General features: G+C 38.6%; 2 protein-coding genes across 24 annotated transcripts in view; both read right to left on the bottom strand.

The window, feature by feature from the left end:
- Positions 1-9,968, bottom strand: part of AASDH (aminoadipate-semialdehyde dehydrogenase) — a 46,026-nt gene extending 36,058 nt beyond the window's left edge. For 6 of the 22 annotated variants that reach the window (XR_012434906.1, XR_012434905.1, XM_005555233.4 and 3 more), the window contains exons 1-4: positions 9,839-9,968; positions 6,529-6,800; positions 4,890-5,010; positions 191-507 (exon numbers count right to left, since the gene is read on the bottom strand). Coding sequence is in view for 10 of the 22 variants with exons in the window: in XM_005555233.4 (XP_005555290.3) it covers positions 191-507; positions 4,890-5,010; positions 6,529-6,758 (668 nt within the window). In the remaining 12 variants the exon portion in view is untranslated. Of the gene's footprint in view, positions 1-190; positions 508-4,889; positions 5,011-6,528; positions 6,801-9,101; positions 9,268-9,838 lie in introns of all 22 variants that reach the window. The other 16 variants (XM_005555236.4, XM_074039950.1, XM_074039953.1 and 13 more) reach the window with 7 other exon arrangements.
- Positions 9,969-16,218: 6,250 nt separating this feature from the next.
- PPAT (phosphoribosyl pyrophosphate amidotransferase) overlaps positions 16,219-27,630 on the bottom strand; it is a 42,331-nt gene continuing 30,919 nt past the window's right edge. The window contains exons 4-11 of one of the 2 annotated variants that reach the window (XM_005555229.4): positions 26,383-26,495; positions 26,139-26,284; positions 25,203-25,275; positions 24,417-24,568; positions 23,870-23,997; positions 21,959-22,180; positions 19,402-19,522; positions 16,219-18,311 (exon numbers count right to left, since the gene is read on the bottom strand). In XM_005555229.4, coding sequence (XP_005555286.1) covers positions 18,115-18,311; positions 19,402-19,522; positions 21,959-22,180; positions 23,870-23,997; positions 24,417-24,568; positions 25,203-25,275; positions 26,139-26,284; positions 26,383-26,495 — 1,152 coding nt within the window. In that variant the 3' untranslated portion in view covers positions 16,219-18,114. The remainder of the gene's footprint in view (positions 18,312-19,401; positions 19,523-21,958; positions 22,181-23,869; positions 23,998-24,416; positions 24,569-25,202; positions 25,276-26,138; positions 26,285-26,382; positions 26,496-27,630) is intronic. The other variant, XM_065545175.1, reaches the window with a different exon arrangement.

Genomic DNA, 27,630 nt, shown 5'->3' with positions numbered 1-27,630 from the left:
CACCACGCCCGGCTAATTTTTTTTTTTTTTAGTAGAGACAGCTTTCACCATGTTGGCCAGGCTGGTCTTGAACTCCTGACCTCAAGTGATCTGCTGCCTTAGTCTCCCAAAGTGCTGGGATTACAGGTATGAGCCACCACACCTGGCCTAAAATATAGGTTCTAAGAAAGAGTCAAAGAATAGAACTTACTGAAAATGCTGGATATTTGGTACTATACACTCATGAGGCACTCTGACAATCTTCGGTATCCCTGTAGTCCCTGATGTATGTAGTACATACGCTAAGCAATGCTTTAGCCTCAGATCCATGTGTTCTGCTTTTTCTTCATTGACATGCTCAGAACTTACGCTGATTTTTATTTTTTCTTTTTCATATTTCTCTTTTCCATCACTTAGCATCAAGTTCACCTCAGTATTTTTCCAGTGAAGTCTGAAGAGCACTAGGTCATTATGTTCTACTGTAAATGTATCGTAGCTCAATAACGTTTCATGAAAAGATTTAAATTTCTGTGTGAAATGGGGGACAAAGTTTACAATATTAGTATGTTAAAAGATATTCTTCTTTATATAGAAGTAATATGAAATACAGTCATCCCTCAGTATCCATGGGGGAATTGGTTCTAGGATCATCTCAGATGCCAAAATCTGAACATACTCAAGTCCCTTATATAAAATGGTGCTGTACTTGCATATAAGCCATGCACATCCTCCCATGTACTTTAAATCATCTCTAGATTACTTATAACTAATATAAAACTATGCTAATTAATGCTATGTAAATAGTTGCTATATTTTAAAATTTGTATTAGTTTTTACTGTTGCACTGGGTTTTTTTTTTTTCTGAATATTTTCTTCTTTTTTCTTGAGACAGGGTCTCTCTCTGTTGCCCAGGCTGGAGTGCAGCGGTGTAATCTTTATTGTTTTACTTTATTTATTTATTTTTTTTGAGACAAGAGTCTCGCTCTTTCGCCCAGGCTGGAGTGCAGTGGTGCAATCTCGGCTCACTGCAAATTCTGCCTCCCAGGTTCACATCATTCTCCTTCCTCAGCCTCTCGAGTAGCTGGGACTACAGGCACCTGCCACCACGCCCGGCTCATTTCTTTGTATTCTTTTTAGTAGAAACAGGATTTCACCGTGTTAACCAGGATGGTCTCGATCACCTGACCTCGTGATCCGCCCGCCTCAGCCTCCCAAAGTGCTGGGATTACAGGCGTGAGCCACCCCGCCCAGCCGCAGCAGTGAAATCTTAACTGACTGCAACCTCGAACAGCTGGGCTCAAGTGAGTTTCCCACTTCAGCCTCTTGAGTAGCTGGAACTACAGGTGTGCACCACCACATCCAGACAGTTTTTTTATTTTTAGCAGAGACGAGGTCTCACTATGTTACCCAACCTGGTCTCAAACTCCTGGACTCAAATGATCTCCTGCGTCAGTCCCCTAAAGTGCTGGGATTATAGGCGTAGGCCCCAAATATTTTCAGTCTGCAGTTGGTTGACTCCTCGGATGGGAAACCTCTGGATACAGAGGGCCAACTGTATTCATTTACTCATTCAACATGACTTTTTTGGGGAGTTGGGGGGAGTACTTGCTATATACCCAGGGGTAAAAAGATAAATAAATCTCCAAGAGCAAAGTGCTGTCCTTACTTTCAAATCTATTTTCCAAAACAGCAGACATATAAAAGCAATTATAATGCAGTGTGGTATGATAATAAAGCAGGCTTGAAATGTTAATGGGAACAGAGAATGCTGAACTGAACTCTGCCTAGAAGGTCAGAGATTGCTTCATGGGTAATATTTGTTATAAGGAGCTATTCTCCAAATAATAAAAATGGGCACTTCAGGCAAACAACCAACATTGAGGATCTGATCTGGGAAAGCTGATATGTGAACATTAAGCATTCCAATTAAGGTAAAGAATGGGGAGGGGGAAAGGGAAAAGGTGAGGTGCGTAGCTGATAGGAGATGAGATGCAAATCCTTAATAATTTTGTACAGTCAGCACAAAGGAGTTTAGATCTTAACCTGTAAGTGACAGGATCCAATTGAAGGTGGCAACAGCATAGATTAGACTCTATCAAGGACAGAATAATAAATGAGATTCTGCTAAGTGAGAATCATTTAATGAGTCTTTTGCAGTAATTCTGATATACTATATGGTCCTTTCTGTTGCAAGAGGAGTGGTTAGAAAGGGTCTATGAGCAAAGGATAAATAAGACATGGTGACTTTCTGGATGTGGACTGAGTCTAAGAAAATTGTTGGGTTTCTGGCCCAGGTGATTTGGTGGATGGAGATGAATTAATGCAGAAGTGAGTTTGGATGAAGAGATGCTAAGCTAAATTTGTACACGTTGAAAGTAAGGTTTCTTTGAATATATCTTTTTAGGTTGACAACAACAGCATAATGAAATATAACCTAAGTTTTCACATTAAATAAATCAACATAAATAATGAGAAAAAGGTCACAACCCAGAAGCCTACAGTGTTTTCTTAGCGTGTTTGGTGTATGTGTATGCATTGGGTAGGGAATGTGGTGTGGCCTGTAATATTTACAAAATTAAAGGCCTACAAACTCTTCAGATCGAGCTCAAAATCATCCCTCCTCATTAAAATTCTACTATATCTACTAGGTTATGTTTACTTCACTTAGGACAATTATCACACTATGTAGATGTTATGGGTTCAGGAGTAATAACTTTTCTCTCCAACTACATTATAAAAAACTGGAAGGCTTATATACCAATGCCCTCCCAATCATTCTGTCCCTAGTGCAAGGTTTCTCAGTTTCAACACTACTGATATTTTGGACCAGATAATTCTTTGTGGAGTGCTGTCTTATACATTGTAGGATTTTTAGCAGTATCCCTGGCTTCCATCCACCAGATGCCAGTAGCACCCCACTTCCATCATTACAATAAAAAATATGTCTAGACATTGCCAACTGTCCCCAGTTGAGAACTATTGCTTTAATGGATACGTACAGTAGATGCTTAAAAATACTGATTGCTCAGTATTAAATGAAGGAAGAACACTTCCACCATCATCAAAATCATGGGATAGGAAGCAATGTTTTGCTATGCTCAACTTGTTCGTTCTTGGGTTTTGCTATGCCCAACTCCTACTGGTCATAAAGAATACCTTGATATTGACAATTAATACTGATACTAAGTTACCCTTTATAAAATTTTCACTAAGGTTGCTAAGAAAAATAAACATCACATCCCCATTTCAGTTTTGCTTACTTACGAACAATGGAATAACCAATTTGAGGAGTAGAGGAAACTTCGGCTACACCCTAACAAATATTTATTTTTAAAACATTTATTAACCAGATCAGGTGTGGTGGCTCATGCCTGTAATCTCAGCACTTTGGGAGGTCGGGGCGGGCAGATCACTTGAGGTCAGCAGTTTAAGACCAGCCTGGCCAACATGGCGAAACCTTGTCTCTACTTAAAAAAATATATACAAAAATTAGCCGGGTGTGGTGGCATGCAGCTGTAATTCCAGCTACTTGGGAGGCTGAGGCACAAGAACCGCTTGAACCTGGGAGGCAGAGGTTGCAGTGAGCTGAGATCGCACCACTGCCCACTGCACTTCAGCCTGGGTAACAGAGTGAGACTCTGGCTCAAAAAAAAAAAAAAAAAAAACCCTTTTGAGTCTCTAGAAAGTAACCCATATATCTCAAGTTCTTGATATTTCTTATATACACACAGACGCGCACACACACGCACACACACACACACACAGTGTGGGGGGGCAGGAGGGAATAACGCATTTAAGTTACCCCATTACAAACTGGCTCATATAGAAAATGGCAAAAACAGGCTAAATTGAATATATATATATATATATATATATATATATTTTTTTTTTTTTTTTTTTTTTTTTTTTTGAGACGGAGTCTCGCTCTACCGCCCAGGCTGGAGTGCAGTGGCCAGATCTCAGCTCACTGCAAGCTCTGCCTCCCGGGTTTTTACGCCATTCTCCTGCCTCAGCCTCCCGAGTAGCCGGGACTACAGGCGCCCGCCACCTCGCCCGGCTAGTTTTTTGTATTTTTTAGTAGAGACGGGGTTTCACCATGTTAGCCAGGATGGTCTTGAACTCCTGACCTCGTGATCCGCCCGTCTCGGCCTCCCAAAGTGCTGGGATTACAGGCTTGAGCCACCGCGCCCGGCCAAATTGAATATATTTTTATAATGTTCTTCCCCTTTAGTAAAACAGTATTTTATAAATAATAAATAAATAATGAAGCATGGGCTGCGTCTTGCTGAGGATATAATTCTTGCCCCCAAAGCAGTGTTTCTTGATTATATCTTTGGTTGGCAATCATTTAAAAATAAAAAACAATAAATTTAGTTTTCTGGAAAGATCTCTTCTAAGTACCAGTCTCTTTTTCAAAATGCAAGCTTTGTTATAATTCTTCAGTGTTGCTGACCAATGTAATTGCCATAAATATGAAAGTTTCAAGTATTATAAAATGTTGCAGTATAGGAAATACTTTGGAAAGAGAAAGGAAATTCAAAACAATGCATAATATATTATTATAAGGCTAACAGATCTGTTCATACCACAGAACAGTGGTTCACAATGCAGTATGAGGGGTGGAGAGCCCCTCCAGGGGACAAATGGCAATGTCTGGAGATTTTTGGTTGTTACGACTGGGAAGTGCTACTGAAGTCTAGTGAGTGCGGTCAAAGATATTGCTAAATATCCTATAATGTATGGAACACTCCTCACAACAATTACTCAACCCTAAAAATGTCATAGTGCAAAGACTGAGAAACCTTGCCACATTTAGCAGACTTAGGAATCCAGATGGGAGAAGGAAGGAATGCTTCAATTGAAAGATAAATGTAATACAGGCAGAAAACAATTGAAACACCTAGACTTACATTAATTTGTTTTTTTTCAACAAGGATATACTTTAGATTACATTTTTTCATAAAATGAGTTGATAATGATGGTGGTGAATCTGTATCGATAGGTACATAAGCAGCTGGGACTTGGAGAATTCTAGAGAAAAAAGTACACAGTCAGCACAGAATGTCTGTTGATTTAGTATTTGTTTAAGCATTTCTATTTCTCTATGCCCTATATTCTTTGTAGCAGCATAAAAATGGTTTCTGGTTTCTGGAGTGCTTTATTGCTGATCAGAAATTTCCAATGTTTTCATTGACACTTAGTTGGTAATAAACACCGTCATTTTAGCCAGGCACAGTGGCTCACACCTGTAATCCCAGCACTTTGGGAGGTTGAGGCAGGTGAATCACCTGAGGTCAGGAGTTCGAGACCAGCCTGACCAACATGGAGAAACCCTGTCTCTACTAAAAATACAAAATTAGCCGGGTGATGGTGGGCGCCTGTAATCCCAGCTACTTGGGAGGCTGAGGCAGGAGAATTGCTTGAACCCGGGAGGCGGAGGTTGCGGTGAGCCAAGATCACACCATTATACTCCAACCTGGGCAATAAGAGTAAAACTTCATCTCAAAAATAAATAAATAAATAAACACTGTCATTTTATCTTTTCTTCATGAAAACCCTAAGTATTTACTATGTTAAATTCTCATCACTTAATATAGAGAAATACAAGATTTTTAAAAGTTAAGCATTTTAAGTAGTTTCAGGTATACTTTAAGGACATCAGATCTTTGCACATATTAAGTTCTCAATAAATTTTGTCAATAATTGAGTGAAAGTAAATGTTTGTTGTTGTTGTTTTTGTTTATTGTTTTATAAAGATGGGGTCTTGTTAAGTCACCAGGGTGGTCTTGAACTCCTGGCCTTAAATAATACTCTAGACTCAGCCTCCCAAAGTGCTGGGATTTACAGGTGTGAGCCACTGTGCCTGGCCAAAAGTAAATTTTTGAACATCCTTTGCTTTATACTTATATAATTAATTTACCAAGACACATATAGAATGAATAAACTCTTTCTTTGGCAGTTTATATTTATTGCAGCGTTCTAGAATAGAAATCACTATATGAGGATAACATTCTAGAACAATTTAAATAATTAAATATTTTGCAAATATCTGTTGGAATCATTGCAAAATGATTAAACATTTTGCAAATATCTGTCTTCCAATAGGTTCATATTTCAATCTATATCAACTATTATCCAAAACTCTAATTTACTGATTTATTGAATACCTTAGTGCTTAAATTTTCAGTTGTGGACAAAAAACATAGTCATGTTATCTGTGAAATCCTGTTTTCTTTTATCTAACAACAAAGTGTTATAAATTGTCATAATTGCTTTCCTTTAACAAATTAATGAAGCCCTTATATTTTGGAGATACTTAAATGTTCTATTAGTAAAAGCTTCTAGTCTCTCCTAAATAAGCTCAGAATAATTAATTTAAATAATTAAAAATAATACTAGGGGAAATGCAAACTTCTTTAGCCTCTCTACAATTGACCAAACAATACAGAAAAATCCAATAGTAAATAGAACAGTAACTTGCAATATACTCTATTAAAAAATTACATTAGCTTGGAGTAACATCAAATTTACAGTTCTAAAAAATATTACCCTAAAATCCAAGAGGGTAAGTCTATTCCAGGTTGGCAGTAGAGACCAATTTCCCGAATTCCTTGAAAGTCACAGTGTAACAGCAGAAAATTTGATAATTCAGAAGCAGCATTAACCATAGTCTTGTAGGTGTAGTAAACTGGAAGCTGGTTGTTGCATTCATCAAAACATACAGCTACTTTGTCCATATAACAGGAGGCAGCCTTACGCACCAATTCCTGAAGAGTCATTTCACTGAAGTTTATCTAAACATCAATTTGTAGCAGAGAACCCTGTGTATATACAGAAGTGTTAGGGGGAGATGGAGTTTTAGTGAGCTCGGTGGAGGGACAGGGAGAAACTTCTCTATAATCATGTCTCATGAAAATAATTATATCAAAGATATATAAATGAAGAATCTCTGAACTTATGAAATGTCTATGGTGACTTTACTGAGGACAATGAGGTTGAAAATTAACTTGATACATCAACCTATGCTGGGTCAGAGCATCAAAAAAATTTGGGAGGGGAGTGGTATACACAGATGAAAATGAAGCAGGTAAAAATGGAGACTTCTCTCTCAACGGACCACAATGTAAATATGAAATATATAAAAAATTAATCAATAAAAATCAAATTTAAAGGACCCCACACTTAATTTTTTTCACTTTCCTTCAGTAACTGTTACAGATTTGTTAAGATAAATTAGTCAAAATATTGTATGGTGACTTTCAAATTACTCATGTGGCCAGGTGCGGTGGCTCACGCCTGTAATCTCAGCACTTTGGGAGGCCAAAGGGGGCGGATCACTTGAGATCAGGAGTTCAAGATCAGCCTGGCCAACATGGTGAAACCCTGTCTGTACTAAAAATACAAAAATTAGCCACGCAAGGTGGCGTGCACCTGTAATCCCAGCTACTCTGGAGGGTGAGGCAGGCGAATCACTTGAACCCAGGAGGCAGAGGTTGCAATGAGCCAAGATGGCGCCACTGCACTCCAGCCTGGGTGACAGGGCAAGACTCCATCTCAAAATAAATAAATAAGTAAATGAAATAAAAATAAAACAAAATGATTAATGTAAATAAACTTTGTTTTTAAATTCCAGTAGGAACTCAGATGAAAACAAAATCAATCTTTGACAGAAGAAAAGTAAAAAACTCTATTCCTATTCATTCAGTTCTAGACAACTATATATAAAAACAGTGCTTATTACTACTATAATATTAGTATTTTACAAAAGTCATACTTGTATAATTGTCAAGAAGTAAACTCTTCATACTGTATATTTTATTTTTAAATTGCCAATAAGTTCATTTAGACTGAAAATATAATATTACAACTCAATAAAGCAGTATATCAATGCAATGTTCTCTGGGTTTCTTAATGCAGATTATACTAAAAGAAGATTTGAAACAGTATTTCAAGAAAGAAACACTCGGGATCAATGGTAAAAGAAAAACTCACAGTGTTTCCTTGAAGGTAAAGGTTATTTTTTTCCCTCTGTGAACTCTATTTTCCATATTTTAAAGCAAGTAAGATTTACCAAGTAGCCTATTTCAGTAAAGTTTTTGTTTGTTTTTTGAGACAGAGTCTCGCTCTGTTCCCCAGGCTGGAGTGCAGTAGCGCGATCTCGGCTCACTGCAATCTCTGCCTCCCAGGTTCAAGGGATTCTCCCACCTCAAGTTCCCGAGTAGCTGGGATTACAAGTGCGCGCTACCACGTCCGGCTAATTTTTGTTTTTATTTTTTTTTTAAGTAGAGACGGGGTTTCTCCATGTTGGCCAGGTTGGTTTTCAACTCCTGACCTCAAGTGATCCACCTAGCTTGGCCTACAAAAACGTTAGGATGACAGGCGGAGCCACCGCGCCCAGCCAAGTCTTTTTTTCTTTTTTTAAAAAATTTGTTCACACTTATTTGAACTGATTTCCTGACTGACTCAATTTTCATTTATATCAACTAATTAACATGAATTAGAAAAAAAAAAATCTTAAGGAGAGTAAAATGAACCAATAACTGCCAAGACCTTTAAGTTTGAAAATGCTGTGATTTCTTTTTTTTTTTTTTTTTTTTTTTTTTTTTTTTTTTTTGAGACGGAGTCTCGCTCTGTCGCCCAGGCTGGAGTGCAGTGGCGCGATCTCGGCTCACTGCAAGCTCCGCCTCCTGGGTTTACGCCATTCTCCTGCCTCAGCCTCCTGAGTAGCTGGGACTAGAGGCGCCCGCCACCGCGCCCGGCTAATTTTTTGTATTTTTAGTAGAGACGGGGTTTCACCGTGGTCTCGATCTCCTGACCTTGTGATCCGCCCGCCTCGGCCTCCCAAAGTGCTGGGATTACAGGCGTGAGCCACCGCGCCCGGCAATGCTGTGATTTCTAAATATAAAGTTTAAACATGTAAGGCAACTTTGGTACTTACATTAATTTTAGTAAGCATTTCTATACATATTAGCTCTTTTTTATGCACAAGATACAATTTTAAGCTTTCCTCAGACATACAATGATCATTATGTAAATATAAGGAAGGCTTTATACAGCACGCGCTCAAATGATGAGGAATGAGTTTATTTCGCAACATACAGGTAGTGCGGAAGGGTACCTACACATCTATACGATAATTAAGATGTTTCCTTCCATTTTCCCAAAAGTTGCTACAGAGATTTAAGGTAAAATCCATTCTTGTTGTTTCAGGTTTTCATTTTCATTCATGAATCACAAATAACATTCTCTGCAGTTAGAGAATACTTAATAATGCCCAAATGTTTGAGACTGTAAAAAGGAAAAAAAAAAAAAAAAGCAAACTCTGGTAAGCAGATTTTATATGTAAAAGGAATAAATTTAAGATATTTGCTACTTTACAACCGTAGAAGCTGCTATTTAGTCAATAGAGATCTTAAGAGTGTCAACAAATTCTACTGGTATGGGGCCTCTCTCTAGGTCACTGGTTGTTTTAAAAATGGATAAATAATCTAGAAACTTTATTTTCCCAATCCACCTGCTTCTTAATTTACGGTATGCAGCGAGTAGCAATGCACTTTATAGCTTCCTAAACATTTCTTCACTGCTCTTCGAAACCACTCTAGGGGGTAGCGGAGCGCAGAGCACATTATTTCCATTTGAATGGAGGGACGGAGGGACGGAGGCTAGTGACGCAGGAGTGTACACACAGGTCAGGGTTAGTCTGCACCACACCAGCACGCCAGACCCCAATGTATCAAATCCGAGGCCAGGCAGTGGTCCTGAAGCTGAGCAAATGCGTGTGGAAGCAGGCTTAGGCCTCGCGGCACTTCGCCTCCCTCACACCGACCCCCGCCGGACACCGCGCCCTGCGGCGACTCACTTAGCAAGTCTCGCGGATTAGGTTTGTTCGCATTCGGACCTTTCCCGGACGGCTCGTCGCGGATACTTCTCACCGCGAAGCTGCAGCTCCCAGAAGCCGTAAAGCTATCCCAGAGCGAGGCCCCATACGCAAATCTTCCGCGTCGCTATGTGACGTCAGTGCGAGCGACCCCAGGGAGGCTGTGTCGAGCTGACCCGGCCTCTCCTGAAGCCGAAGCGCCAACTTGAGAGAAGAGTTCTGTAGGCTTTTTCACTTTTGGTTATCTGCTCAGGCGCTCCTTGGGGTCGCGCATGGTCTCGGACAGGGTTTGCAAGGACTTTGGAGCTGACCAGTTTGTAGCCATAACCCTTTCGTACTTGCCAAGAAACTCTGGGCAAGACTTGAATTTTGAGCTGCAGTATTCTCGTTCATAAGGTGAGAATAAAAACATCACCTAGGGTTGATGTGAAGAGAGATGAAATCATTGTGAAATAGGAGAGTTATTGGCCTTCAACCAATGACATTTTCTGCAAACGTGCTGGAGATATGGCTGCAGCAGTGACGCCTGCAAACGACGTTCCTGTCATCATGATGCTGACCTTTTAATTGGGAAGCAGATTGAAACGATAAGGAATTTGACAGGAGCATTTATTAGGACCTGTAAAGAAATTAAAGCAGGTCCGTGGTGGAGTTTTGTAAACTATATGCCTGAATACAAGTTTCTGTTTCCAAGGGAATTGTTACAGTTGGAGATATGTCAATTATCACAGTAAGCGTCAAGGGTAGTAACAGTGGTGTGTTTTTTTTTCTTTTTTTTTTTTTCTTTTTTTTTTTTTTTGAGACGGAGTCTCGCTCTGCCGCCCAGGCTGGAGTGCAGTGGCCAGATCTCGGCTCACTGCAAGCTCCACATCCCGGGTTCACGCCATTCTCCTGCCTCAGCCTCCCGAGTATCTGGGACTACAGGCGCCCGCCACCTCGCCCGGCTAGTTTTTTGTATTTTTTAGTAGAGAGGGGGTTTCACCGTGTTAGCCAGGATGGTCTCGATCTCCTGACCTCATGATCCGCCCGTCTCGGCCTCCCAAAGTGCTGGGATTACAGGCTTGAGCCACCGCGCCCGGCCGTAACAGTGGTGTTTTAAAGCTACTGTCTGGTGGCAGAGTAATCGGGATTTTTTTGTTTGGGGGGTTTTAGCCGTGGGAGGGATTGCGAATTCAGCTCTGCATCAAAACAGTACATGAAAAAAAAAGGACGCTCTCGCAGCCGTAGTTGTTGGTGACAAGGAAACTGTGGTACGAATCTAAGCAAAAAATATCTCCACATGCCAGCTATACTTTTCCAAGATGTCCCATGGGCTACTCAAACTGACACAGCCTTATTTATGTATTTAGGTTGGAAGTGGGCAAAAGTGTATCTTGTCTATATTTCTATGTTGGGATGACACCATCATCCACCCAGCCAGCCAGTTAACCTTCCCACTTACCCTCTTACATCCGATTAGACCCTGTGTCCTCTAGTTCTCAGTCCCCAGCACCCGGCTGGCTACATCAGAATTGCAAGGAGTGATATTTTAGAAGATTTCCAAATTCCTGGACTCCATCCCCAGAGGTTCATCCCCTAGTTTTCTAGGAGGGGCCTAGAGCCTGCGTTTTTTAGATGTTCATCGCCATTACTGCTACTTTAGTTCAGGTGTTCTTGGTCAGCTTTTTCCTAAAACGTTTTCAGTTTTGTTTGCCTTTGATTGACTCTAAATTGCTGCCAAAATGATGTTTTATTATTCCAGTATCATCTTCCAACTCTCTGATATTAATAATCTTTTCAAGTTTTTCTTCCCTTGCAGTATCTGTTTCCCTCAAGTTTCCTTTTTCTTTCTCCTGTTGGTTTTGTGCTCTTTCATAATAAGAGGCTTTCCTAGGATGTCTAGTGGTCCTTATCTGCTCATATGTAAGTGGGGGGATATTTAAACGTTGATTGGAAGATCTTGAGCCCATAGGACGTTTGTTGAAAATCAAGTGGGAGAGGAGGGGTATGGAGGCTGGGGTATGTCTCAGAATTTAGTACAATTTTGATTTAATTCTCTTATTTTAGGTGCCTGGTGTCTTCCATTACAGAGACCCCGTTTTACTACTGAACAATAAAAAAAAGCCTTCAGGTCCGCATCCCGCAGGGTCTCCACTGTCGGCTTTGGAGCCCCCCTCCCTCTTTCTCTGTAGAAGGGAGCTTCTTCCTTTCTTCTCCCTTCTTTCTTGGCTATTAAACTTTCTGCTCCTTAAAACAAAACAAACAAACAAAAAAACCAAAAAAACAAAAAAAAAAAGCCTTCAGAGTAAGGCTGGGGGGGCGGGTGGCATAAAGGATGTAACTCTCCTAAATGAACTTCCAGTCCTTTTAGTTACCCTCTTCACTTCTACTTCCTGAAGACAGTTTCTGAGCTTTTTAGGGGTTTCTGTGATACAAATAGAATTGCTTGTTGGTTTTGCTCACTGGGGGTTTACAATTCAGCTTTTTCGAGTCAACTGAGCCCTTTGCTGTTGATTCCAGAATTTTATTTCCATTATTCCTTTTCCTTAACCCTCAAGAGTTTATGACTTTAAAAATCCTGTTACTGTCATTTTCAGGGACTCTTAGGGAGCAAATGTACAACACTATGTTTAAGACAGCATTTTTACCTGATAATCCAGGCTTATCATTCTAAAACATATACCAGATCAATCATAGCATTCTTCTGCTATGAGAATAAGAAGCTTCAATGATCCCTTGTTGCCTGCATAACATTCGGACTGTTCAGCAAGGTAAACAAGAGTTTATTTTCTTTCTAACTCGATCTCTCACAGCAGGCCACAGCTCCCCCACCCATCTTCCACATTCCCCATACCTGATACTGTAAACTCTAGTCATAATGAGAGGCTAGTAAGAGTTCTGAGCATACAAAAGTCCTTATCATGTTTCCACACCTGTGTTTTGGCTGGGCTCAGGCTGAAATACCCTTCTTTCTCCATGCCTGCTTGATGAAAATATAGCTTAAACATCACTTCTTCAGCGATGCCTTTCTTCAAGCCCTGAAGAATAATTTATCCAGACTCCTCCATGAACCCACCATACTCTTGGGAGAGGTCATTTGTCATGGGACCTGCATATTCTGGGTTTGCCAAGAACGTAAGGTCCTAACTGCTCTTTACCTAGGTCATTTTTCAGGGTGGTTTGGGATGATCCGTTTCATAGCTCAAGTATTCTTCCCAAAGAGTAGGCTTGCTTCCACTTAACTACACAAGTAGTGAATCCCCCAAACTCAGTGTTCCTCTCCTATAATATAACCCACTGACTGCATGTGCAGACATCCATGGAGGCCCATCTTCACCATCCCGGTGGGACTTGGGGGACATGGAAAACTGGCATAAACATAAGTTCTGACTTCTGCTTTTGCCATAAATTACAAAGTTCTTTGTCACTGACCCAGGAATCTAAGTTTACTGCCATAAAACAGATAACAGGCTATCTTATTAACTTTGAAATAGGTTTCAATTCCAGACCCTTCCCAGACAGCGACATATATTTCTTACAGCATCAGTTGTTATTGTTGCTGCATTATTTCCAAATCTGACCTCCTATACTAAATAGCACCCTTATAGCAGGGATTCATGTCTTATGTGCTTGTTTCCCAAACTATTTTTTTTTTTTTTAACTCTACTCCATCCACTTACATTGTTCCAGTTGCAGGGAAATATCAAATGCCTACCCTGTACCCTGCTGATACTTTGTACCTTGACTGGCACTACTCATTTTGGGGCTCATCTCTCAGTTGTCAATGTCATTGTTTCCTTTAAAAAAAGTTCAAAAATAATTTGGAAAATCGTTGACCCTACTTGAAAACAAGGTTAGGTCCTCCTGTTATGTGCACTTGTAGCACATATCACAGTTGGGATAATGAGGCATTGTGTGATTTACTCTAACAGTGTTCAGCTGCTCAGGAGAAGGCAGAGAGCCAATTAGTGGGTTTTTCAGGCTTGGTGTTTTGACAGGTATTAGTCTGTTCTCACATTGCTTCAAGTAAATATCTGAGACTGGCTAATTTATAAAGAAAAAAGGTTTAATTGACTCAGTTCCACATGGCTGGGGAGCCCTCAGGAAACTTAAAATCATGGTGGAAGGCACAGAGCACGAGGAAAGAACAGCTAACTATGAAAGTAGAATGGAAGGCCAGGAGTGGTGGCTCACGCCTGTAATCCCAGCACTTTGGGAGGCCGAGGTGGGTGGATCATGAGGTCAAGAGATCAAGACTATCCTGGCCAAAACGGTGAAACCATCTCTATGAAAAATATAAAAATTAACTGGGCATGGTGGCACATGCCTGTAGTCCCAGCTACTCGGGAGGCTGAGGCAAGAGAATCACTTGAACCCAGGAGGCGGAGGTTGCGGTGAGCCGAGACTGTGCCACTGCACTCCAGCCTGGCGACGTAGTGAGACTCCATCTCAAAAAAACAAAACAAAACAAAACAAAAACCCTCACTCTTTGCTTTAACAATAACAAGCGTGGTAAGGGTGGTGTCGGTCCGTAAGTTAGATAGGCAGTTGCTAGGCAGATGTCCTTGCAGAAGTATGTGTGTATGTGTGTGTTGTGTTTAAGATTGTGGTGGCCTTTGTGCAGGTTGTAAATTTTGGTAGTCTTTTGATAGTTCTTGTTATCAATCATATGTATATGGGAACCCTTCCCCTTCATGGCCTTTCCTGGCTCTGTTTATCAGGGTTTTAATACAAGTGACTCCATTTTCAATTTGACAACTTCCACATTTCCTCTTTTGATCAAGGTCTTTCTCAAAAGCATCACTGATCAATCATCCTGTATGTAGGTTTTGATGTCTCTTGGTGCCAGTCTGCCCCCATGTTGAAGGGAGTCATTGGTAACTAGGAATTACCATCAAAATCCTTTAGCCACATTTGAGCAACAAAAGAGGTTTGGAGGGAGTGGATCTCAGGCTAAGTATACCTGGAGTCCATTGTTAAGTTCAATTTTGTCTCTTCCACAGGCACTGGCTATCATCTCAAAGTGCTGGGAGAGCATTTTTCTGTTAGGAGTTGCATTTCTATGCAAATTTGACAAGAAACAGGTATAAAGTTCTTTAAAAAAATACAAAGTAACTATCTCAGCATAATAGTTTTGAGCCATGAACCTAGGCTTAAAGGCAACCAACTGAATAAATCAAATGATCATGAGGAATTAGGTGAGACCTGTTATACCATGTGGCCTATTTTCTTATTTTGTGTAAATTCTCCAAAGGAATGTATCCAGGTACAGCATGTAGTATGAGCAAAAGCACAGACATCTCTTTGTTTAGCTGGTACACAGCAATCCTATTATTTAGCGTTCCATGACTGGCTTGAATTAAAGCAGAGAGAGCTAACTCTGTTTTAAAAAAGACCGTTAGTACAATTTGAACAAAACGTTTACTGAGGATGTTGCCAGTATTACCCCCTGGGTGGACTAAAGGATTTGGTCACTCACACTATCTACTGATTGTGAAATTTCAATTACACCATTATCCTGCCAAATGAAAGAGGCAGGCATAAACAAGGAAGAATAAAGAGGGGCAAAAGTGTCATTAGGATGGGGAGTTATGTTCCATCATCTTGGAAAAAGCTGCCCACAGTATGAAGAGGTTAACTTTTCATTCCGGTTTACAGGTTATAGCATTGAGCAGTTTTGGGAACCTTTGGGCATGAGATTTCTCCCCTAAAATTCAGTTAGTTTGAGCTTGGGCTTTAAGAACATAGCAAGTCTCATTTTTAGTAATTCTATGGAAGAATGTTGGATTGGAGGAACCTAGAAGAATTAAAGATCCAGTCCAGCGACCAAGGTTTACCTAGTTGCACAGAAATTTTCTTAACACTGGCAGGTGCCCTACTAGTAATCTTTCCTGTCTGTGACCAGTTTATCCTTAACATGGGAGACTTTTTCTTTGGATACCTTCAATATTAAGTATGTAGTATTTTCAGAGTGGTGCCTTTCATTTAGTTAATATGCATTTATGTTCCCTCTGTCATTTGATGGCTTGATTGCTCATTTCTTTTAAGCACTGAATAATATTCTATTGTCTGAATGTACTACAGTTTATCTATTCATGTACCTACCCACCCCAACACTTTGAATCTAATCCTGCTCTTCCATGACACTCCCTCTTTCCCCATAGTGCTTCCAAGGAACTTGCCACGATGTAGTGCTTACTTAGTATTGCATTTCTAATTACTTTATTTGTCCCTCATAGTCAACCAGACATTTTGCCTGTTTCATAAGAGATGGCCTATTTATTGAAATGCCTGGATCAGAGAAATAAGATATGACTAGGTGGTGCCAAGAATGGAGCCTAGAAGTTGTTTTCATGCTAAAAAAAAAAAAAAGCACACACATATTTAAACATACTTATTACACATATTTATCAACAAGGCATCACAAATAAGTCACAAAAAGTAGGCTTAGTTTAGTTCACAATATAAATCCCGTGAAAACACATTTTTCATCTCTGCAGTTTCTAATACTCTACGTATATAAATTTAAAGCAGTTAAACAACATTTGAGATTAAATTGGTAAAAAAAAAAAAAAATTGTAATTGAATTCAGACTTCAGAAAATTGTGAAGTAAAAGGCCATGATGGAGAAATATTAAGAAATCTGTAGAATTACCAAACTGTCACAGTATTATTTTTCCTTTACAAAAGCATCTCAGTAAAACAAAAACTACAGAAAACGCAAAGTAAAATCAGAGATTTTGGTTTAGTACTTTCCCTGAGTCTCTTGTGTTTTAAAAATCAAATTAAGGCCAGTTCAAAATTGACCCACAGGTCTTGCCTCCTCCATGCTGCCATGGGGAATACATTTAAGACAAGAGGCTGCACATGTTGAGGTGGTCCCAGGGCTTTATTCAAATGCCAATTTGCCCATGTCACTGCCACAGGGTTATCTGACCCACTGCTGCATGTGGGCTTAAAGAGCTGTCAAAATGTTATCTTGGCCTGCTATAATATAATATGTGAGACTATATACCAAAGGAAGACAAACAGTTTCAGTTATTAATAAATATTAAATTTCTAAATGGATCTGGACACTATATACATCAAATTATGGTAATATAACAGAAACAAACACTTTTATGTTTAAAAATTCTTACATAAACAAAGGTTTGGGATCATCTTAAACTTCTAAATCTCAGATGTTACAAGAAAAAACTTCAAAAAAGAAATCAAACTCATTAGATCTTAATAAAGTAGAAAAAAGTGATTATAAGATGATACTAATTCCCCAAAGTGGTTGTCTCTTTGATCCTTAAACAAAACTGGCCCCTATTGTGTCTGTACTTGATCACTTAATTGCAATAATGTTTATGTGTACATGCATATGTACATCTACATGTATATATGCTTGCAAGTGATCAAGCACTTCATTAAAAAAGCATATGATAATTAAGGATAAAGGGATTGTTTGAATCTAAAAATCTAGTTTTTATTTCAAATGTACCAGGTTACTTGCTGAGCTTATAGTATCAGGGCACTATGGATCACATTTTCTAGTCAAATGTAAGAAAAACTTTTTCACAGATTTTTACAACCCTTTTTAGGACATCTCAAAGAGAGATGGCAAAGATCTGCCAATTATGTCTCCTTCCATCATAATGAAATCTTAATTGTAAACTAATTTCAAAAAGTTAATAATCATTAGCTTTTCGAAAGCTAACAGTCATAAGCTGTCTTAAAATCAGAGGTGAAATGATGGTTCAAATCACAAAAGTATGACACTTATTCACATTCTTATTATTTAATCTAATATAAGTATCCCATTGCACATGTGGGGTAACTGAGGCACCACAGATTATATTTTGTTTGTTTGTTGGTTTTTGAAGATTTGTCTACAGTTAGACAGGGAAACCAAGGTCATAACTACAGCCAGAACTGTCTTGTTGGCGTCACCTCTCCTTAACTCTAACTTCTTGCAGACCCTTTAAAGCACGGACTTGGCAAATGTCAGTGACCACCTGCCTTCTCTGACCAGGTAAAAAAGGCTAGCCGATGCTTGTGTAAAAAAAAGAACACCACATGTTGTTGTATTATATGCAATTAGAGATGTTCAGTTATCGCACTTTGGTATCCTTTTCAGAAAAAAAAAAAAAAAAAATCTCCAAACTTATAAAGGTAAACATAAGCATGGCATTTTACATTGTACCAACTGAGTAACAGTAAATAGATGAGGTGTGACCACTATAACTTCTTGACCAACTTTCTATCTTGAAACTACACACATCCAACCCTACCAGCTACCATTCCAATTCTACAGGATATTTTCCAGTGAGACAAGCTGTACAATGACCACTCTTTTCAAAACATTCCAGGCCATTTCCATTTTCTTGGATCATAATATCATGCTTTTTCTCTTTCTGTTTTTTAAACTTTATCCCTTCTTGTACAGATGAAACCAGTCCTTCTACTGACAGATACACAACACTGTTTGCTCCTAAAGGGAGAAAGAAGGAAAAGTAAAAATGTAATGAGAATTCCTTTAGAAAGGAAGAAATGCTTCAACAGAGAATAGTTACACACAGAATAATTTAACCTAGGATAAAAATTTCTCCTTTAGCCTTTCTTTTAAAAAAAGGAAAAAATAAGTCAATAAAACTCAGTTCCTTTATTTTTAAAATTTTAAGTTGGAATCTAGGGGATAACATAATTTAAAACAGCAGAGGAGGCTTCAAGTCTAGAATGGAATTAGAGGGCTTTGGGAGTAATTTTCTTAATTAAGAAAGTGGAATTTAAAGTCAGGAAGATCTAGGCTCAAATTTAAGCTCAAGTTCACTCAGTTTTCCGAAGTCTATTCTTTCATCTATATAAGATGGTGGAAACATTGCCTAAATGTAGAGTTTTTATGATGTTATGATAATACAAATAATATAGGCAGTATAGTTTCTGGCAAAGTGTGAGTGCTCATAACATGTATGATACCCATCAGGATGATATTTAAAAATATTTAACCAGTGAGGCACGTGCATGACAGGTTAAAAGAAACACCAGCCACAAACAAGTCATTGTGCCTTGCCTTGTGTAGAGGAAGCAAGGCACAATGACTAAATATCATGTGTTATTTCCAGTTTATACATCACCTGATTTTGAAAGGAAGATGTCTTACCCAGGAAAACTTAGATCTCGAAGTCTCCTTATCTCATTATTGAATATGAACCTACACAAACTTTTTACTTTGTGATTTGTATCCACATCCAAATTACTCTGTTAGAATCTGATTACATTATTTTTGTTTTTCGTGGGATCTGACTTTTGGGAGGTTTTAAGTGATATGCTTGCACTTCCCTCCACCTGGAAACCACCTCTCCCTTCTCTGATCTCACCTTGGCTTAGCTCTTCAACACAAGACTCTATGGCGTCTGCCCCATGCCAACTACTCTCACTGTTGAGAATAGTATTCAATATCTGCTTAACTTTAAAAACTTTTAACAAACACTGAATACTCCTTTTTACTAAAGGTGTAAAGACTGTCAAGCTTTGGGTTTTCTCTGCTAATAATCAAAGTTTATAGAAATTTTAATACTTACCTAGATATTCTGCAAGGTGATCAAATTCTGGTTTATTGGCAATGAGCTCTTCTTTTGTAGGAATGTTTATTCCCATGAAGCATGGATATTTAATTGGTGGTGAAGCTACTCGAATGTGTACCTTGGAAAGAAATCATTGTACACAAGGTTTGTAACACTATGCAAAATTCTCTTTCATTGTGCAAATACAATATAAAATTGTTTTGCAGAATATTCAGTAACAACATACGGGTAATAAACTATTCTTTCTACAAAGCTGCTGCTTGTTTTTTTTCTGTCACCTAATCATGAGGAATTTTCTTTCTCTAGATATCCTACTTCTCATTTGATGTCTTTACATTCCTAGAGCCACTTAGATTTTCTCTTGTAATACCGGGTACTTCTGCTTATCTCTTATCTTACCATTTTAAAAAGAAAAATACAATTTACCAGGTTATAACAAAACCTTACTACTACAACAGAGTTGTTTTTGTCTGTTACTATTATTTTTTTTGCCTTTCATCAGGTACATTTAAATGGCTATACTCAGTGTCCACATTTCCTTTTTAAACTTTATTAGAATAGATTTTCCCATTTTTGCTATGTAGTCTTCTTATTTAATGGCTGCATCATATTTAATCACTGATATATCAATTTACTAAATTATATTCTCCAACCGGGAGATATTTAAGCCATTTCCAGGTTCTTTGACTTTATTCTTTTTCACTGTTGCAATAAATGATGCAATTATGTTAAACTCTTATATCTATTACATAATTTCCACAGAATTCCAGAGTGAGATGATCATAATCCTAAACACAAGTATAAAAAAGGCTGGAAAATCATAATCCCAATTATCTTGGAAACTTTCTAAATAAACTGGCATACTGCTTTTCATCCCACTTTCTTCTACAGTGAGATTTTGTTTTTGATTTTTCAGAGATGGGATCTTACTATACGTTGCCCAGGCTGAGACTTTATTTTTAAATTTACTCAACTATTAGTTGTAAATGGCATCTCACTTCTGTAGTATGAGCTATGAAATAGAATAAGCTTTGAAATCTTAAAATAACTTAGCATATCTATATAAAAACATGTTGTACACAATGAATATATACATTTATCAATTTAAATAATAAAAATTAAAAAAAAATTTTTTCAAGACATAAAGTGAGGCCAGGTGTGGTGGCTCACACCTGTAATCCAAGCACCTTGGGAGGCTGAGACAGGCGGATGGCCTGAGCTCAGGAGTTTGAGATCAGCATGGGCAACATGGCGAAACATTGCCTCTACTGAAAATACAAAAAATTAGCCGGGCATGGTGGTGTGTGCCTATGGTCCCAGCTATTTGGGAGGCTGAAGTGGGAGGATTGCTTGAGCCCAGGAGGTAGAGGTTGCAGTGAGGTGAGATCGAACCACTGCATTCCAACCAGGTGACACATTGAGTCCTAGTATCAAGGAAAAAACAAAAGACGTAAAGTGATATTAAAAAATAACTTGGCTGGGCACGGTGGCTCATGCCTGTAATCCTAACACCTTGGGAGGCCAAGGCAGGTGGATTACTTGAGCCCAGGAGCTCAAGACCAGCCTGGGAAACATGGTGAAACCCCGTCTCTACTAAAAACACAAAAATTAGCCTGACTGCAATGACGCATGCCTATAGTCCCAGAAACTGAGAAGGCTAAGGTGGGAGGATTGCTTGAGCCCCAGAAACAGAGGTTGCAGTGAGTTGAGATGGTACCATAGCACTCCAGCCTAGGCAACAGAGCCAGACACTGTCTTTAACAAAGAAATTTAAAAAAATATTAAGTCAAAGGTATTACACTGGAATTGGCTGCATGTCTTCAAGTAGAGAAAGCAATCAATACTCCACTGATTTTAAAGAGCATTCTATTTTGTGCTTTTAGAGTTTTTTTTTGAGATTGGTTCGGCTCACTGCAATCTCCACCTCCCAGGCTCAAGCCATCCTCCCACCTCAGCCTCCTAAGTAGCTGGAATTTTAGGTGTGTGCCACCACGCCCCACCCATTTTTTGTAATTTTAGGAGAGGCGAGTTTCACTATGTCACCCAGGCTGGTCTTGAACTCCTAGACTCAAGCAATCTGCCCACCTCAGCCTCCCAAAGTGCTGGAATTATAGGCATAAGTCGCTGTGTCCAGCCTATTTTGTATAGTCTTTTTGTTAAAATTTTAGGTTTTTTAAAATTTAATTTTTTTAAATTTAATTTTACTGTTATCTTTTATTTTTGTAGAGACAGGGTCTCACTATATTGCCCAGGCTGTCCTCGAACTCCTGGGCTCAAGCAACCCTCCTGCCTCAGGCTCCTGGGATTACAGGCATGAGCTACCTCACCCAGCCTTAAGCTTTTATATTGAGCTTTTTAATCTATTAAGGATTACATTTAAAGTGTGGCTGTTACATGTTCTCCAAGTTGCTACACAGTTAATCCTAAATCAAACTGATATAAAAAAGTTAATTTATTATATTGAACATCCATTTTGATTCACTACCCTGAATTGCAATTTTATGCCAGTATCTTATTGTTAACTGATGCTTTGGGATGTTTTAATATTACTCACCTCTTTTGCACCAGATTCTTTGAGCAGTTTTATTATAGGTGAGATGGTATTGCCTCTCACAATTGAATCATCTACAAGAACAATTCTTTTGCCTTTAAAGTTGTCTGACAATACTCCAAATTTTTTTGCAACACCAAGTTGTCTTAACCTCATGTTTGGCTGAATGAAGGTTCTCCCTACATATCGGTTTTTACACAGCACCTCCACATATGGAAGTCCACACTGATAGAGAAGAAATGAAAGGACAATGAGGAGCAATATACAGAACAGGCAAATATTAGTTCTCTAGATTGTGTTGCCACCAGAATATTCAAGTGAAATTTCAAAATTATTTTCCTTTATTATTTGGAGAAAAGGCAAAAAGAAAAACCACTAAACAAAATATACTTGGTGGAAAAACCAATTCATTTTGTGAGGACTCATAATGTTTTTGTCTTAAACATTATTCCTGTTTTGAAAGATAACACTAAGCATATGAAGACATGACAAAGATTAAATCACTGTCAGAAAAATTCATTATTCAAAATGATAATTTTTATTTTTATTTTTTTGAGACGGACTTGCTCTGTCGCCCAGGCTGGAGCGCAGTGGCCGCGATCTCGGCTCACTGCAAGCTCCACATCCCGGGTTCACGCCATTCTCCTGCCTCAGCCTCCGAGTAGCTGGGACTATAGGCGCCCGCCACCACGCCCGGCTAGTTTTTTGTATTTTTAGTAGAGACGGGGTTTCACCATGTTAGCCAGGATGGTCTCGATCTCCTGACCTCGTGATCCACCCGCCTCGGCCTCCCAAAGCGCTGGGATTACAGGCTTGAGCCACCGCGCCCGGCCCAAAATAATTTTTAAAGAAATGAATTAAATAAATTAAAACCAGTAGACTAATGAGATACTTTTTAGGGATAGGAGGTAATTAACCCATTTATCAAGGTAATCTTTTATAAAATGTATGCATATTAATTATTTTAGAAGCTAATGAAGTATCCAAGGTAGTGAATATTGGATGTTATACCCCAGAATTACTATAGTTACACAATCTACCTGGTTATGAAAATAAAGCATAACACTGACAACATTATGCTAAATGAACATAAACAGCTTTATTATTACCCATACTTAGTAGCAAGCAAATATTCCAGTGACTTGCGAAGATGATTCAAGATGTTTATTTTAATATTAAGTAAATTTTTCCACTGAAGTCAATATACAGTTGATGAACAGCATGGGTTTGAAGTGCATGAGTCTACTTATAGGTGGATTTTCTTCCATCTCTGCCAACCCTTAGACAGCAAGACCAGCCCCTTCTTTTCCTCTTCCCTCCTCAGCCTACTCAACGTGAAGACAACAATGAGGATGAAGACCTTTATGAAGATCCATTTTTACTTAAGGAATAGTAAATATATTTTCTCCTCCTTATGATTTTCTTCAAAGCATTTACTTTTCTCTAGCTTAAGTTATTGCAAGAATACAGTATATAATATATACACAAAATATGTTAATCAACTGTTTATGTTATTGGTCAGGCTTCCAGTCAACAGTAGGTTATCAGTTAAGTTTGGGGGCATTAAAATGTATACACAGATTTGACTGTGCAGAGGGCTGGCACCTTTAACCCCCAAATTGTTCAAGGGTCAACTGTATATTCATGATGTTATCTTTTTAAAAAGAGGGGGGCAAATTTCTGAACCCTTTAGTGAACGTTTTTTCTTTTCAGTGAACCTTTTAGTGGTTTTCACTAAAATAGTGCCATTGGGTAAAAAGCCTGGAAAATAAATAACGCTTGTAAACAAACCAACATTAACCACCAAACCTTCCTTTCTCCTTAGAAATGTTGATGAGTTTCTCTTTATAGGCAAGGATTTCTTATTCCACAGCTAGGAGAGCAATTCACTGCATGTTAATTAAGAGAAAATACCTTTCCTGCATAAGCAAGAGCAGCAGGTGTAGCAGATTCTGGAACAGTGCTGACCAAATCTGCATCCACAGGTGCTTCAATCGCTAGCTGCTGGCCACAACGGTATCTTACTGTATAAACCATTTGGTCTGGTGTGTTTGGAAAAGGAGAGAGAGTATTTTACTTAGCATAATATAACAGTGTTATTCTAAAAAACTAGTGCTAGAATTCTACAGATTGAGTATAAAAAGAAATGCAATATATACAAAAATATGAATGTGGAAATACACAAACTAGGGAATTCAACTGTGTGGTTTAAAAAAAAATTTGACCCTTCATATAGATCTAAAAATCATAATCCTTACTCCTAACAAAAAACAAAATCCAAGAGTCAAAAGGAAGTAAAAAATTGTGATCTTATGACTTGTGGGCTCAGTCCTATATCCACAACATATAACTATGTGCCTTCGAAGAGCCAGGTAATAAGCCTTTGAGGCAAGAATTGCCATATTTCAAGGAGACAGCTAAAACATTTATATGAATATTCAAAGAAAAGAAATCTACTTACCTTCAAACATACTGTCTGGTCTTGCAAAATAAACATATTCAAAGATACAAAAAGCCATTGGGTTTCCTTCAGACCTTGATATAATATCAAGAGTTCGGACATTATGTCTGGATATTTCCACAATTTCTCCAGGCAAGACTTCACGGTAATATCTTGGGAAACAATGTTAAAGAAAGAAGACTTTTAATAAACTAGTCCTTAAGGCTGATGAAAACATTAATTATAAAGCACATAGAGTACCTTCCCTTAGAGAAACAATTGATTCATTCAATATAAAATCTAGAAGTGGCTTTTTAAAAAGTGGTATGTCTCCTGCAATGATTTCTGTATAATCTCTCTGTAAACTCTAAGTTCTAGTATAGAATTGAAAAATTAAGGGCCCTAAGTTGTATTGAATTTTAAAAGAATAAAGTATAAAGAAAACATGGGGCTCTCCTGGCTTACATTTTTCTATCATAGCTATATCTCAATGAGGAAGTTCTTCCTTTCTAAAATAAGTCTCTATGATCATATTGTACTGTAAAAAGAGAAAAATATACAAAATAATTAAAATAAGTTTCATAGTATCTTGAAAGAATGCCAGCGTCAGAATTAAAAGCTATTACTAGAACATTAAACTCAGTGCAACTGCTGAACATAACATGCATAAGAAAATCCCTTTATAAATATTTTCTATTAGATATCAGAAGGAAAACTTTCAAACTTTCACGTAAATAAGAAACTGTGTCAAAAAAAAATTCTTTTCAACATGGGGAAAGATAATATGCCAAATAAGGTAAAACTTACCTTGCACCAATAGATAAGAAGCTACAAGATTCTGAAGACACCACCCATCCTTCTGTTTCTGATGTTTTTTTCTCTGTAAATCACAAATCAATTCAGTTAATGGATTCAAGAAATTTTAAGAGGCTATTTCAACAGAACAGCTAACACTAAATAAATAAGTAAAAAAAATTCATAGAATAGCCATTTCTGTGGCTTTAAGAGCACATGGATCCTCATTTGACTTGAGCCAAAGATAAAATAAATGATCTTCTAAGGTTCCTTCTAACATTATGATTTCACGGCTAGAAAAACATCTTGATAAGAGTCAAAAGAAACCACTAAAATCATACTGCAGAAATGAAATAGCTAGGCAAAGGACATGAATAGGCAATCGAGACAGGAAAAAATAAGAATCTCCATTAAAAACATTAAAAGGGACTCATCCATCCAGGTGTGGTGGCTCTCACCTGTAATCCCAGGACTTTGGGAGGCTGAGGTGGGCAGATCACCTGAGGTCAGGAGTTTGACACCAGCCTGACCAACACGGAGAAACCCTGTCTCTAGTAAAAATACAAAATTAGCTGGGTATGGTGGCGCATGCCTGTAATCCCGGCTACTCAGGAGGCTGAGGTAGGAGAATCACTTGAACCCAGGAGGCAGAGGTTGCAGTGAGCTGAGATCGCCCCATTGCACTCCAGCAGCCTGGGCAACAAGAGCGAAACTCTGTCTCAAAAACAAAACAAAACAAAAACAACAACAACAAAAAACAAATGGGACTCATCCTCAGAAGTACTCAAAGAAACATACTTCAAAAAGGAAGAATACATTTACCATTATTTCATTACTTAGCTCCCTCCCACCCATCAACTCTCTATACCTAAAGATTTCAGGGCTTGATAGCAGTACGACAATAACTGAAAAACATTATGAAAGGATATTCCTTCTGAAGTTTATTACCTTTGTCATTTATATCAGACACTGGAATAAGACGACCAATGCATAAGGGACGATTTCCATAAGGATCTCGTACTGCATAAATAACATCTCTGTGCATTATAAGCAGGGAGTATGCTGTGGGTGCTTCCTTCATCAAATTTTTAATCCTGGAATTAATTAAATAATGAATAACTTCAGTTATAAACATATGCAAGGCAAAACTGTCCTTACTAGAGCTCCAAGTTTAATCCAGTTCTCTGCTTACCTGGCTACCCAGTCTGGGGTGTCATCTTGTTCCTGAGGAGGGGTATACGCCAGTAACTGGGTAATCATTTCACTATCAGAACTTGTGGACAGACCAATACCATGACGCAGAAGCTATACAGAAAAAAGGAGAAGTTTAATCATCAGAGGGGAAGCTCCACCCCACCCCAAACCCAGTAGCCAACCATAATGGAAAGAAATAAGGCATTCTGTGGATGTCCAGCTATGAAAATCCTGCATCCCACTAATGCAGCAGTCCCCAATATTTTTGGTACCTGGGACCAGTTTGGTGGAAGACAATTTTTCCATGGACCTGGGACAGGGGATGGTTTGGGGATGATTCAAGCGAATTACATTTATTGTGCACTTTGTTTCTATTATTACTATACTGTAATATATAATGAAATAATTATACAACTCATCATAATCAGTGGGAGCCCTGAGCTTGTTTTCCTGCAACTAGACAGTCCCATCTGGGGGTGATGGGAGACAGTAACAGATCATCAGGCATTATACATTAGCTTCTCCTAAGGAGAGCACAACCTGGATCCCTTGCATGTACAGCTCACAACAGGGTTCATGCTCCTATGAGAATCTAATGCTGCTGATGATCTGGACAGGAGACAGAGCTCAGGTGGTAATAGTGAGCAATGGGGAACACCTATAAATACAGATGAAGCTTCACTTGCCGCTCACCTCCTGCTGTGTGGCCTTGTTCCTAACAAGTCACAGACTGGTACCAGTCCCTGGCACAGGGGTTGGGGACTCCTACATTAATGGTATGTGTATACTAATAACGGATGACCATGGCTGGAGGCAATATAAGAAATCTAGAAGGTTTTCAAGCAGAAAAAAAAAGTGCTTTGAGATGTATAGAAAAGCTTTTGAATACTAAATTTGAAGGCATGCAGACCTGAAAGTGGGTAGGGGATCTTGAAAATTTGGTTAGTGGGTCTGACCTTTTCTACCCTCAACACTCTTGATGAACTGGGTATATTCCTATAAAAGTAGTACACTACAGTGTTAACTTTCAAGCTGGGTTTGTTAGTGATCATAATGGTGGCTACCCATCCTCACTAATTATTACTGATAGAAGAAAGGAATCAACTGTATTGAACAACGAAATGTAGCAGATGCAATAAATATCGCTTGAGTGTACTCTATGATAATTACAAAGTTCTGAGCAAGACTGACCAGGACAAGGGCAGCCCCATGGACATGCACAGATTGAGTCTGAATGGGCACTACA

Source organism: Macaca fascicularis, chromosome 5 (genome assembly GCF_037993035.2).
Source record: "Macaca fascicularis isolate 582-1 chromosome 5, T2T-MFA8v1.1".
NCBI classification, from domain to species: Eukaryota; Metazoa; Chordata; class Mammalia; order Primates; family Cercopithecidae; genus Macaca; species Macaca fascicularis.
The sequence above is the reverse complement of the archived record's forward strand: the minus strand, read 5'-3'. Positions and strand labels throughout refer to the sequence as shown.